The sequence below is a fragment of the Bos mutus genome, chromosome 22 (assembly GCF_027580195.1).
Source record: "Bos mutus isolate GX-2022 chromosome 22, NWIPB_WYAK_1.1, whole genome shotgun sequence".
NCBI lineage: Eukaryota > Metazoa > Chordata > Mammalia > Artiodactyla > Bovidae > Bos > Bos mutus.
This window is the reverse complement of record NC_091638.1, coordinates 27545490-27558072: the sequence shown is the minus strand read 5'-3', so window position 1 is coordinate 27558072 and position 12583 is coordinate 27545490. Positions and strand designations below refer to the sequence as shown.

Below are 12583 nucleotides of genomic sequence, written 5' to 3'. Positions count from 1 at the left end.
CCAAATTTAATAGTACATAAAATAAATGTGACTACAAATTAAAGGCGGCAAACATGGTACATTTTTATTATTGGAAAGCATAGAATAACACTGAAGAGGTCAAGCGAGCCTGAGTTTATGTGGTTGGACTAATGCAGTAATTTCAGGTTTTCCAAGTAGACAGTTTCTTTCTGCTTAGTAAAGATCACAGAGAAAGATATAAAATCCCATTTTCTAGAGGTAATAGCAGACAGAAAGGAGATCTCTCCTTGATTCGGTTAAGTGAGTAAATTGCTATTCTTAACCCCCCCCAAAAAAAGTGAATATTTCATTATCATATAAATCAGTTTAAAATGCAGTACGAATATATTACGTCTCCAACTTCATTGCAAAATTTTCTTTCTTTTTAATTCCTTTTATGATAAATATTTATCCTCATTTAACAAAGTATAGAACAGGACAAGCTGGACATTGGGATTCTGCTAAAATCTCCTACCCAGCCTCCAATCCAAATACCAATAATTTATAGAGAGAGCAAAAGGTAAAAATCCAATATGCCAAAAGTGAAGGCTTACCATAGTAAGTGAGACGCCCCCTGGCAACATTTTTCCCTCGTGAATTCTCAGCAATGCATTCGTAGGAACCTGAATCTTCTTGTTGGAAGTTGGGAATTTCAAGCACACCACTGAACTTCCTTAACTTAATTTTACTGGAAAAAGGCAGTCCATCACTTCTTCTCCAATTAATCTGAGGTACAGGACTATGAAGAAATTTATCAAGTTATTTGCTATTTTAAGCCATGTCTGGAAGCCTTTTAGGCTTGACAAAATAAAACTTTTGTTAGGATAGAATAAAAATGGTACACATTTTTCAAATGCAGAAACAGTCAGCTGTCAATTACTAAACCTGCAAATGCAAAGATTTATCTCTTTAACTTGATATTTTAATAAAATAAACTGTGCATTTTCTCGAGTTAATTAATAATTTAGAGAAAATGCATACCCACAGTATTATAATACAACAAATGAACAAGCAAAAGAAAAATAACACCAATTTAGTTTATGAAATTAGGCAGGCACAGTCATTTACTGCAAATTGCCTTTAAAATCTCAAACTAAATTATATATGTGAATTTCCCCTCTATTTTAATTTTCCTTTACTTCTAAATGAAAGAAATTTTTAGAAAGTAAGGAAAAGAAGAGTCTGTCTAAAGCTATCTTGATCTCTCACAGCAACCAAATGTTTCCGCATATCGGTGTAAATGTTATAAAACTTACTTTCCAAGGGCAAAACATTCCAATTTCACAGTTGAACCTTTAGCTGCTGGAAGAGTTTCTGGAAACTGAACTTCTATTTTCGGCTCATATTCACCCATCACACCTGTAAATGCACAATACAAAGTTAATGGTTTCAATCTTTCCTTTCGGAATTCTCCCATTTTTCTTAAATAAATTTTTTTTTGCTCTATTTTGAAGTACTTCTTCCTAATGAATTAAATTACTGACTTGCCATCTAGTAGGTACTTTTAGAAGCAGTGTTACCTTGGTCCAAATATGCAATATCATTAAATATGTGGAAACTTTGGATTCCATGATTCATAAGTTATAGCTTACAGAGGAATTTCAAGAAAACAACTAGACCTTTTTTACATTATATAAAATGGGAGGCTTTTTTATTCTGTATTCAGTTTGGAAATTTCTAGTCAAACTTCAATATACAATATATAATGACTTCTTAAAATTTCCTAAAGAGCAAAAATTATGGGAGGAAATTTACTTAATGGTACCCTGGTAGCATAGACACAACCTTAAACTTATTAAATAGCTCCCTGAAGTCAAGAAACGGTAATGTAATAAACAAGAATGGTCAAATTCAATTATACTTGACTGGAAAGAAGTACTTAGATACTTCGTGTTCATGGCATTGTGCTGTATCAGATATTGTTTTGTGTAACTGGGACAGGACCCAGGCTTATAAATCTGCTTTGCAGTTCATGGGCTCCCTTGAAACAGTCACTGAGGGGCTAAAGAAACATGTTTTCCTTTTTCCCCCTCCAGTTTTAGTGAGGTATGACTGACAAATAAAAACTGCATAATGTCATTTTTTAGGGTGTACAATGTGATGAGTTCATACATATATAGATTGTGAAATAATTACACCAGGCAAGTCAACATATTTAACACCTCACATATTTACTATTTTCAATTTTTAAAAATAATTTTTTTTTTCTCTAGTGAGAACACTTAAGATCTACTCTCTCAGCCAATTTCAAGTTTGCAACACGGCATTACTATAATCGTTATGGTGGTAGGGGTAGGGGAAATGAGGTGATGTTGGTCAGAGTGTACAAACTTTCAATTATAAGATGAATAAATTCTAGGGATCTAATGTACAATTTTTTCTTTGATTTTATTTATAGATGCTTTTTAACCTATAACAAAATATCTAGAACTTTAATAATGTCAGGCTGGCAAAAGTCAAGACGGGTGACGTCATGAGAAAGCAAGGTGACCCCCAGGCTTGAAGGGTTCATATTTGGTTTAAAGGCATAGTGCCACCATCTTGAAATTCTTTAAAACATTTTAACAAGCAGTTCCTCATCTTTACTCAGTATTGGTCCCTGAAAATTAGGAAGTCAGTTCTGAGTAAGAATTACTTTACAGGGACTTATAGTTGATGGAATCATTTTAGCCACTGTACTCATAAATATTTTTTGTTCTGGAAAAAAAAAATAATTCTACAGGATACACTTTTCATTTCTCCTAATTTGTTTTGTCTAGTATTCACAACAGCATTTCCACTTAGAATTGCCCCTTGAAATATTTCCTACCGTCAGAACGAAGCACCAAAGGAGTTGGGGAACCCAGCACTCTGGCATTTGTCACTGTACTAGTCACCACACACGTATAATTGCCCACGTCCGATGGTTCCACTTTGGCTATGTAGAGGTGGCCTGTCTCTTGAGAGACAAATCTCCGACTATCTTCTTCGACAAATGATGGATATTCATTGAAGATCCAAGCATATGACAGTTCTAGTAAAATTTTTAAAGAAAAGAAATTCTATCTTGAAGGAAAAATTTCTACAATATATTAAAAATATCTGAAATCACCTTTACTGCAAAGCAACACTTAGGGTTTTCTTGCAGGTCATGGAGAGAAACCATTACGTGACATGATGCTGTTTATTCTGCGTTCTACGGAGGCCACTGTCGATCCGCATTCTTGTGGGAGCGATATTATCACTGCTATCATTATCACTACTTTAGACACCTCCTAACCAGTTTCTCTGGCTTGTCTTGCTCCCTTTTAATTTGTGTCTCCACACTACATGCTCTATGATCTCTCAAAATTATCAATCTCATCATGCCACCTCCTGCTATAACACTTTCGGCAATTACTCGGTACTCTTTGGAATAATGAAAAATTGCTTAACTTGAAAATGAGACCATGCATGATTAAGCCCCTACTTACTGCCTTAGAAACTGAGAAGCCTACTACTGTCTCTTGTTTGTAGGTCTTTATATATGCTGCTCTCAGAGGCTGTACTGTCCTTTTGCTCTGTTCAAGGCTTTCCTCCCCTTTCAACACCAAAGCTCATTCTGTCGAAATAACTTATAAAGTTATATTTTTCAAAGATTGGTTCTAATATCATGAATCACCTACTCAGAAAAGTCTTCCTTATCTTTCATTCTCTGAGTAAGTGCTTCTATACAGAGCAACTCTATGCTGATATTACTTAAATTACTTGTCACTTTTATATAATGATCTATTTACTTATCTGTCTTCCCACCACTTGGTAAACAAAAAGAGATGTCAATTTTTATCCTGCTTGCCTTCCTCTTCTAAATTAGAAAATGGAAACATCCAAAAACGTCTAACTGCCCTCGATAAATATTTATTGAGTTAATTAAGATAAAATTATGTTACTAATGTCCAAATCAAGTCCAACATTAGAGTTTTCCTGAACTTTGGGAACAAGGCAAACAAGTTCCTCCCTTTTAAAGGAACTGTTGTTCTCCTCCTCTGTGATAATAAGGGCTAAATATTAGGTTGCTTTGCTCTAGATGCTCATATTTTTCAGAAGCAAGTCATTATGTAATATAGTTATTGTAGTTGGCCTATTTAATTTTTTCTTTCTGTGGCTGTATTTTCTTTTACAATTTTACTAACCTTGTAGCACTGGTTCATACTGTAATGCTTTTCCAAAAGCATCTTCAAAAACCAGATGCAATAAAAATCAATTTTAATGAATAACAAACTCAAAGAAATATATTTAAGGCACAATTCCAAAGGCGTAGGGTCTTTCTACTTGTTAGAGGGAGACAATTAGTCATTACACAAATAACAGTGACACAGTGTCACTGGGTGAGAGTTACTGTGGGTTTCAGAGGAAAGAGAGATGACATTCTTATAACTGAAGAACGGGTCTTAAAAAACAGGAGAACATTCTGACACGAAGGGATAAAAGTGCTCCTGACGGAGGGAAAAGAGCATGTAAAAGGGGAACTGGGTGAAGAGCAAGCACCTGGTGAAAATGAAAAATGACTGTCTCTCTTCTACCTTCAAAGCAGCTGGGAATGCTGGATGATTCTAAAGCTTAGCAAGTCAATGTCATACTGTGCAGATGTTCAGAAACATTGATCTGTAATCCTGAACTGAGCTTTACATCGGGCTATCATATCAGCAGAGTGTTTCATGAAATTCTACTCAGTCATGTGATTTGTTTGTTAAATTGTATGAAAACAAAAATGTATCTCCAACATCCACTCCACAGTTGGTCTCCTGCCTATCCTGATGGTGCTTTCTCTTGCACTAGTACTAAATAAACTACAGAGCTGAAGAATGTTGTAGGCTCCCCTAAATGGCTCAGTGGGTAAAGAATCCACTGCAATGCAGGAGATCTGGTTTCAGTCTCTGGGTTGGGAAGATCCCCTGGAGAAGGGAATGGGAACCCACTCCAGTATTCTTGCCTGGAGAATCCCATGGACAGAGGAGCCTGGCAGGCTACAGACCATGGGGGCTCAAAGAGTCAGGACATGACAGAATGACTAATCCGGCTTTCTTTGTTTTAAAGAAAGCAAAGCAAAGCAATCTTATTCTGCTTTTTGAAATATTTTATTCATGAAATTGATATGATTGTACCTCTCTCTTTAATCCAGGGAGAGTAAAACTTCTGCTGCTCCCTGACAGAACAGGCTGCTTCCAGCTAACGAAGTTCCCCTAGGGTGTTAATGCTGCCATTCCTGCAGGATTCCTCACAAGGGCAACTAACGCTTGCAGACTCCACCAGAATGGCCACGGTGTTTTCAGAACTGTGCTCTGGCATTCTGCCTGCCCAAGTTTTCCTCCCCTATCTTTGTTCAAAGCTTTCAGAGCTGAATCTCAGTCTGAATCTCCCTTGACCCATTGCTGCTCCCTTCCTCCTTATCCTTCACAGGCACTTTTTCTGTTTTGTTTGCTTGTTTATGTGTGTGTTTTTAATGTCTGATTCTCTGATCCTGTCTTGTAGTCTGTCTCTTAGGAAACCTGAACTCACACGATGTTGCTGAAATTGAGCAACACACTATCTTCCTTCATTGAGGGATATTTAAAAACTGCCTCTCCCTTCAGACCTGGAGGAAACATTGCCTTTCACTCACTTTCTTTCAGGCAACTGCCCCTCTCTACAACTTCCATCAAGAGAGTCCTGCCCCTCATCCCCCAAGCTCTTCAAATTTACAAATTGATCTTTGGTTTATTCTTAGTGGCTCAGCTGGGAAAGAATCCACCTGCAATGTGGGAGACTGGGTTCAATTCCTGGGTTGGGAAGATCCCCTGGAGAAGGGAAAGGATACCCACTTCAGTATTCTGGCCTGGAGAATTCCAAGGAGAGTATAGTCCATGGGGTTGCAAAGAGTCTGACACAACTGAGTGACTTTCTCTCTCACTTTTTCACTTTTATTCTTAGTACCTGTCCTCTAGAGAAGCCCAGACAAATCAGCATCCCAGAGTCAGTGTAAGCCTATCTTGATACCTAACTCATGCCCCCTCAAAGTAGAAAAATTTCCACCATTTATGCAATCTTTCTGGGCTTAGTTACTGATTTCTTGTTCAGTCACTAAGCTGTGTCCAATTCTTTGCAACCCCGTGGACTGCATAATGCCAGGCTCCTCTGTCCTCCATTGTCTCCCTGAGTTTGCTCAAATTCATGTCCACTGATGCTATCTAACCATCTCATCCCATGCTGCCCCCTTTTCCATTTGCCTTCAATCTTTGCCAGAATCAGGGTCTGTTCCAATGAGTCAGCTCTTCACACCAGGTGGCCAAAGTACTGGAGTTTCAGCTTTAGCAACAGTCCTTCAGAAGTAATGAATATTCAGGGTTGATTTCCTTTAGAAATGACTGGTTTGATCCCCCTGCTGTAGAAGGGACTCTAGAGTCTTCTCCAGCACCACAGTTTGAAAGCATTGATTCTCTGGCTCTCAGCCTTCTTTATGGTCTGATTCTCACACATGTGTGTGATTACTAGAAAAACTATAGCTTTGATTATACGGATCTTTTTTTGCTGTTGTTGTTGGCAACCGATACCTCAGGTTTTTAATACACTGTCTAACTTTGTCATAGCTTTCCTTCCAAGGAGTAAGTGTCTTTTAATTTCATGGCTGCAGTCACTGTCCGCAATGATTTTGGAGCACAAGGAAATAAAACCGGTCACTGCTTCCACTTTTCTCCTTCTACTTTCCATAAAGTGATAGGACCAGATGCCATGATCTTAGTTTTTTGAGTGTTGAGTTTTAAGCCAGCTTTTTCACTCTCATCTTTCACTTTCATCAAGAGGCTCGTTAGCTCCTTTTCACTTTCTGCTGTTAGAACGGTATTATCTGCATATTTGTGGTTGTTGATGTTTCTCCCAGAAATCTTGATTCCAGCTTGTGGTTCATCAAGCCTGGCATTTCACATGATGTACTCTACATATAAGTTAAATAGGCAGGATGACAACATATAGCCGTGATGTACTGCTTTCCCAATTTGGAACCAGTCTGCTGTTCCATGTCCGGTTCTAACTGTTCCTTCTTGACCTGCATGCAGGTTTCTAAGGAGACAGGTAATGTGGTCTGGTGCTCCCATCTCTTTAAGAATTTTCCACAATTTTATTGTGATACACACAGTCAAAGGCTTTAGCATAGTCAATGAAGCAAAGTAGATGTTTTTCTGGAATCTTCTTGCTTTTTTGATGATCCAATGGATGTTGGTTCCTCTGCCTCTTTGAAACACAGCTTGTACACTGGAATTTCTTGGTTCACACTCTGCGGAAGCCTAGCTTGAAGGCTTTTGAGTATAACCTTGCCAGCATGTGGAATGAGTGCAATTGTATGGTAGTCTGAATACTCTCTGGTATTGCTTTATTTGGGATTGGAATGAAAACTGACTTTTTCCAGTCCTGTGGCCACTGCTGAGTTTTCCAAATTTTCTTACATATGAGTGCAACAGTTCATGGTTCACCTACTGTTCAAGCCTGGCTTGGAGAATTTTGAGCATTATTTTGCTAGCATGTGAGATTAGTGCAATTGTGCGGTAGCTCTAGCATTCTTTGGCATTGCCTTTCTTTGGGATTAGAATGAAAACTGACCTTTTCCAGTCCTGTGGCCACTGCTGAGTTTTCCAGATTTGCTGGCATATTGAGTGCAGCACTTTAACAGCATCATCTTTTAGGATTTTAAGTAGCTCAGCTGGAATTACATCCCCTCCACTAGCTATGTTTGTAGAAATGTTTCCTAAGGCTCACTTGACTTCACACTCCAGGATGTCTGGCTCTAGGTGAGTGACCAAACCATCTCGGTTATCTGGGTCATTAATACCTTTCTTGTATAGTTCTTCTGTGTATTCTTGCTAGTTTTCTTAATCCCTTCTGCTTCTGTTAGGTCCTTGCAATTTCTGTCTTTTATTGTGCCCACCCTTGCATGAAATATTTCCTTGATATCTCCAATGTTCCTGATGAAATTTCTATAGTCTTTCCCATTCTATTGCTTTCCTCTATTTCTCTGCATTGTTCATTGAAGAAGGCCTTCTTGTCTCGCCTTGCTATTCTCTGTAACTCTGCATTCAGCTGCATATATCATTCCCTTTCTCCCTTGCTTTGCACTTCTCTCCTTTCCTCATCTATTTGTAAAACCTCCTCAGACAACCACTTCACCTTCTTGCAGTTCTTTTTCTTTGGGATGGTTTTGGTCACCATCTCCTGTACAATATTACAAACCTTCACTCATAGTTCTTCAGGAACTCTGTCTCCCAGATCTAATCCATTGATTCTATTCTTCATCTCCACCATATAATCATAAGGGATTTGATTTAGGTCATATGTGAATGGCCTAGTGGTTTTCCCTACTTTCTTCAATTTAAGCCTGAATTTTGCAATAAGAAGCTCAGGATCTGAGCCACCAGCAGCTCCAGGTCTTGTTTTTACTGACTGTATAGAGTATCTCCATCTTTGGCTGCAAAGAACATAATCAATCTGATTTTGGTAGCCTTAAACCACTGTACAATAACCCACCTATTGGAATATGATATAATCAGAATAATACAGTGGTTTTCCTCCACTGCTTCCTCCAAAGACATCCTCAGAAAATCAAGAGGGATAAAAAAAAAATCTAACAACACAAAATACTAACTCTAAGGTTTTGAGCTGGAATAAGCAGAGGAAATAGGAAAATCAGAAAGAAATACCACTGTGGAGATGGGAAAAAGGTTGTCCTGAAAAAAGATTTTGAGACACTAGGAAGATAACTTAGAAGCAAATGCCTAACACATGGGCAGAAACCTGGCAAACAAAAGTTTAAAAGAGAGCCCGGGCTTAATAATGGTAGACAGAATAGTATACATTCTTTGAGTTTACATACTTTTACTTTAGAACATGTCTACATCCTAATTCCTAAATTCTGATTATGCTAGCTGGTAAGGCAGGAGGGACTTTGAAGATGTTAATACATTGAGGGTTTTGCAATGGGACAATTATTCCAGATTATCTGGGTGGGCCCACTGTCACCTCAAGGGTCCTTATAAGAGTGAAGCAGGAGGGTCAGAGTCATTGAAAGGATGTGTGATGTCAGAGGCAGAAGTTGTAGTCAGAGAAAGATTACTTCAAGATGCTAAATTTGGGGTTTGAAAATGAAGAAAGGGACCACAAGTCCAGGAATGCAATGACTTCTAGAAGCAGGAAAAGGCAAGAAGTCAGATTTTTCCTTTGGACCTCTGGAAGGAAAGCACATCTGCCAACATCTTGACTTTTAGTCAAATGAAACTGGTTTTGGCCTTTGGACCTTCAGAACTAAGAAAGAAGAAATGTGTGTGTTTTAAGCCACTAAATTCATGGTGATTTCATTACAGCAGCATTAGGGGAAATAATACAAACAACAAAGGAAGTCTGCAGATGTGATCAAGTTGAGACTCTTAGATGGATCTGGAATTATGAAATGTAATCCCAAACGTCCTAAGGAACAAAATGGGGAGACAGGAGGGTCAGAACTGCAACCAGGAAAGCAGAGAACAGAGTTATGGGATTGCTGTCTGAGACCAAGAGCCAACAAATGTGGGTAGCCTTAGAAACTGCAGAAGCAAGTGAACGTAGCCCTTTATTTTAGCCCAGTGAGACCTGTGTTGGACTTGAAGGACAGAAGAATATAGCACCTCAAAATATGCCTGTTTGGCATAAGGATCACGTTAAGTTGGTTATTTTTAAGAAGCAGTACTTAGGGAAAGCTCTGAAAACTGAGTAGAAATTATCGTTTTGTAAGAGATGTTTACATTTATAAGGGGAATCTCTATCTGTGTACCAGGAAAAAAAAGGATGACTAAGCTCTAATCAATGTGGAATTTAAGAATTGAAATCTATATAACTGTCTTCATCTTGCTGACCATACTTTTCCTAACCACCTCCTATAACAGCTGTCCTCCTCCCCGACCACATTTTTTTCTGTCTTTTATCTGGAAATGTTTGTTAAGGTGGTGACTCTGGCCATTACAGGGAGTTATTCATTTTTCTTGGGTCTCTTCAATGTACATATGAGACATATGCATGTATACTCAGTCGTGTCTGACTTTTTGAAACATATGGACTGTAGCTCAGCAGGCTCGTCTGTCCATGGAATTTTTTCAGCAAGAATACTGGAGTGGGTTGCCATTTCCTTCTCCAGGGCATCTTCCCGACCCAGGGATCTAACCTATGTCTCCTGCATCGGCATGCGGATTCTTTACCACTAGCACCACCTGGGCTATCATATTTAGCGTGTTCATATATAATATGTATGTTTTATATTCAAATTCTGCTTGCTTTTCTTCTGTTCATTTGTCTCTTATTATGGGTGGGGGGTGTCTAAGCCAAGAGACTAGAAGGCTAGAAGGAAAACTATTTTTCCTCCTCCACAGGTTTCTGACTTGCAGCACTGTGAGATAATAAATTTGTGACGTTTTGAGCTATGAAATTTGTGATAATTCCTAACAGTGGCAACAGAAAACTAATACAAATGACGATGACAGTTCCAATGAAGTGGTCACTATATGTTAGGCACACTAAATGCTACAGATACAATTTTCAAAGAAAAGCAAACAACCAGGGACAAAGAGTGGAGAAAGCATACCCGGCTAATGACTAAGGAAGAATTAGCTTTTACACAATCTATTTATAAGATCAATACAAGTAGGGAGGGGTAATTCCAAAAGAGATATTAAGCTACAATGAAATCACAAGGCAAATGAATTAGTGAGTGTTCTATATAAAGATTCAGATCCTCAAAGATTTATGGAAAGAAATCAAACCTATAGTTACAGTATATACTGTTCATGAGTGGTACACAGAATTTTCTAGCACCAACCTTCCTTTCTTTACAGACTTTCTCATTGAAATGGAATGAAATATAACTTTTCTGTCTTACAGTGAAGAGAAAGAAGATCTGCACTATTTCATTTATTGACTGCATGTCTATGTTAAAATATATATGGTGCCACTCTGATTAAAAATGTTAGAAAATTATGCAATTCACTGTATTCTGAAAAAAGAAAAAAAATACCTGGCATAATACTATCAGAGTTTTATTCATCACAAAAATCTGCATTTGCAATAAATGTTAATTGCATACTGCAAAGTAAAATGTATATCAAATCAGCATTCTTTGGAGACTTTTCAACATCATTTTATGCATGATGATAAATACAAAGCTATAATAAAAATGATAATTTTATATACTCAAACAAGCTAGGCTTTATGAAACCTTTCCCAACCTCTTGTATAAATCACAAGCACATTATGCCAAAACTTCTTGGCCGCTGGGCTTTCTATTAACAATGTTACATGAATATTGGGAATGAGAAATATTTCTTATTAGAGAACAAAGAGGTTTTACCAATCGAAGCCATAAATTAACAAAATGCAGTACTGAACCTCAGCTTTCTAAAAAGTAATACTTGATGAATGACATCATTCCTCCAATCACCTGCCTTCCTGAGTCACTTAAGCGTAAGGCCAGTCAACTTAACATGAAATATGTCACCTCAGTGTTTACCTGGAGATACATTAATATGCATATTACTGATATTTAAGGGTTTATTTCAGGTTCCATTATAAAATTCTATTATGAGGGATATCCAATCCTTTGTATAGGCATTTTCTAGAAGAAATTCTGTCAAACAGAATTGCAGTTGAGCAAATCTGTGCAAGTAACAGGCGATTTTCTGTGGTGCCAAGTGGAAAGTGTGACCTACTTTAAAATAAGACATATTTAAAAGGGTCTGAGAGCTTGCTTGATGTCACTCAAGATTTTTAACACTGATTCATACAGTTGAGAAGGAAATTTTGCTAGTTTACACATGACACCACAATGACAGAGGATCTAGAACAAATAACATATACAAAAACTAAAGCAATGGTAGACAATTGAAACTTTGAGTTTCAAAGAAGGATCGAGGATTAGGATAGAAAAGTCTGCACCTTGAAGCAGAAGGCATCTACGGCCACTTCTAACATTCCGATGTCTTGTCTTTCAAAAGTTGTTTTGTAATAACTTTTGGTGACAATATTACCTATGCAGGTTTCCAATGCATTCTGATTTACATGCTTACAGGCTTGGCTTGCGAAGGTCCTAGGGTTAGAACAACGATCGGGGAGGGAAAACACTAAAGGTGACCTTCTTTTCTCCTTTCATACCAGGTGGCCACAGGTCAGCAAGAAACGCCCAGGAGGTCAAACCCAGACTGCTACCTGCTTTGTAAACTACATCTTTCGGAACGTACTCACACCTCTTCAATCGTTGTGCAAGGGCCACTTTCGGGCTGTGAGAGCAGAGTGAGTAGCTGACACAAAGACTATATGGCTCGTGAAGCTTCAAAGATTTAGCTGATCTTTTTTTTTTTTTTTTAATTTGTCGACTCTTGTTTTAGGTTAATATTATCTCTAGACCAAATTTATGAGTTTGATGACCTCTTAGTTGCCTTATTTATTTTTACTCCTCCCTTCTTTATAGGGCTGTCATGTTTTCTTCTTTAGTGGAAAAAAAAAAAAAATCATGGAGCTCATGCTAGCCCGTTAGTCCCCTGTACTTCACCTTCTTTGTTTCTCTCTCTTGCTTTAGTGA

The 12583-nt window shown here is 37.9% G+C and overlaps 1 protein-coding gene across 5 annotated transcripts in view; it reads right to left on the bottom strand.

Annotated features, from left to right (window-relative positions):
* The window catches only part of CNTN3 (contactin 3), a 579340-nt gene that overhangs the window by 121103 nt on the left and 445654 nt on the right, over positions 1–12583 (bottom strand). For all 5 annotated transcript variants that reach the window (XM_070359490.1, XM_070359491.1, XM_070359489.1 and 2 more), the window contains 3 exons: positions 2810–3013; positions 1257–1359; positions 555–739 (listed from right to left, as the gene is read on the bottom strand). In XM_070359490.1, coding sequence (XP_070215591.1) covers positions 555–739; positions 1257–1359; positions 2810–3013 — 492 coding nt within the window. The remainder of the gene's footprint in view (positions 1–554; positions 740–1256; positions 1360–2809; positions 3014–12583) is intronic.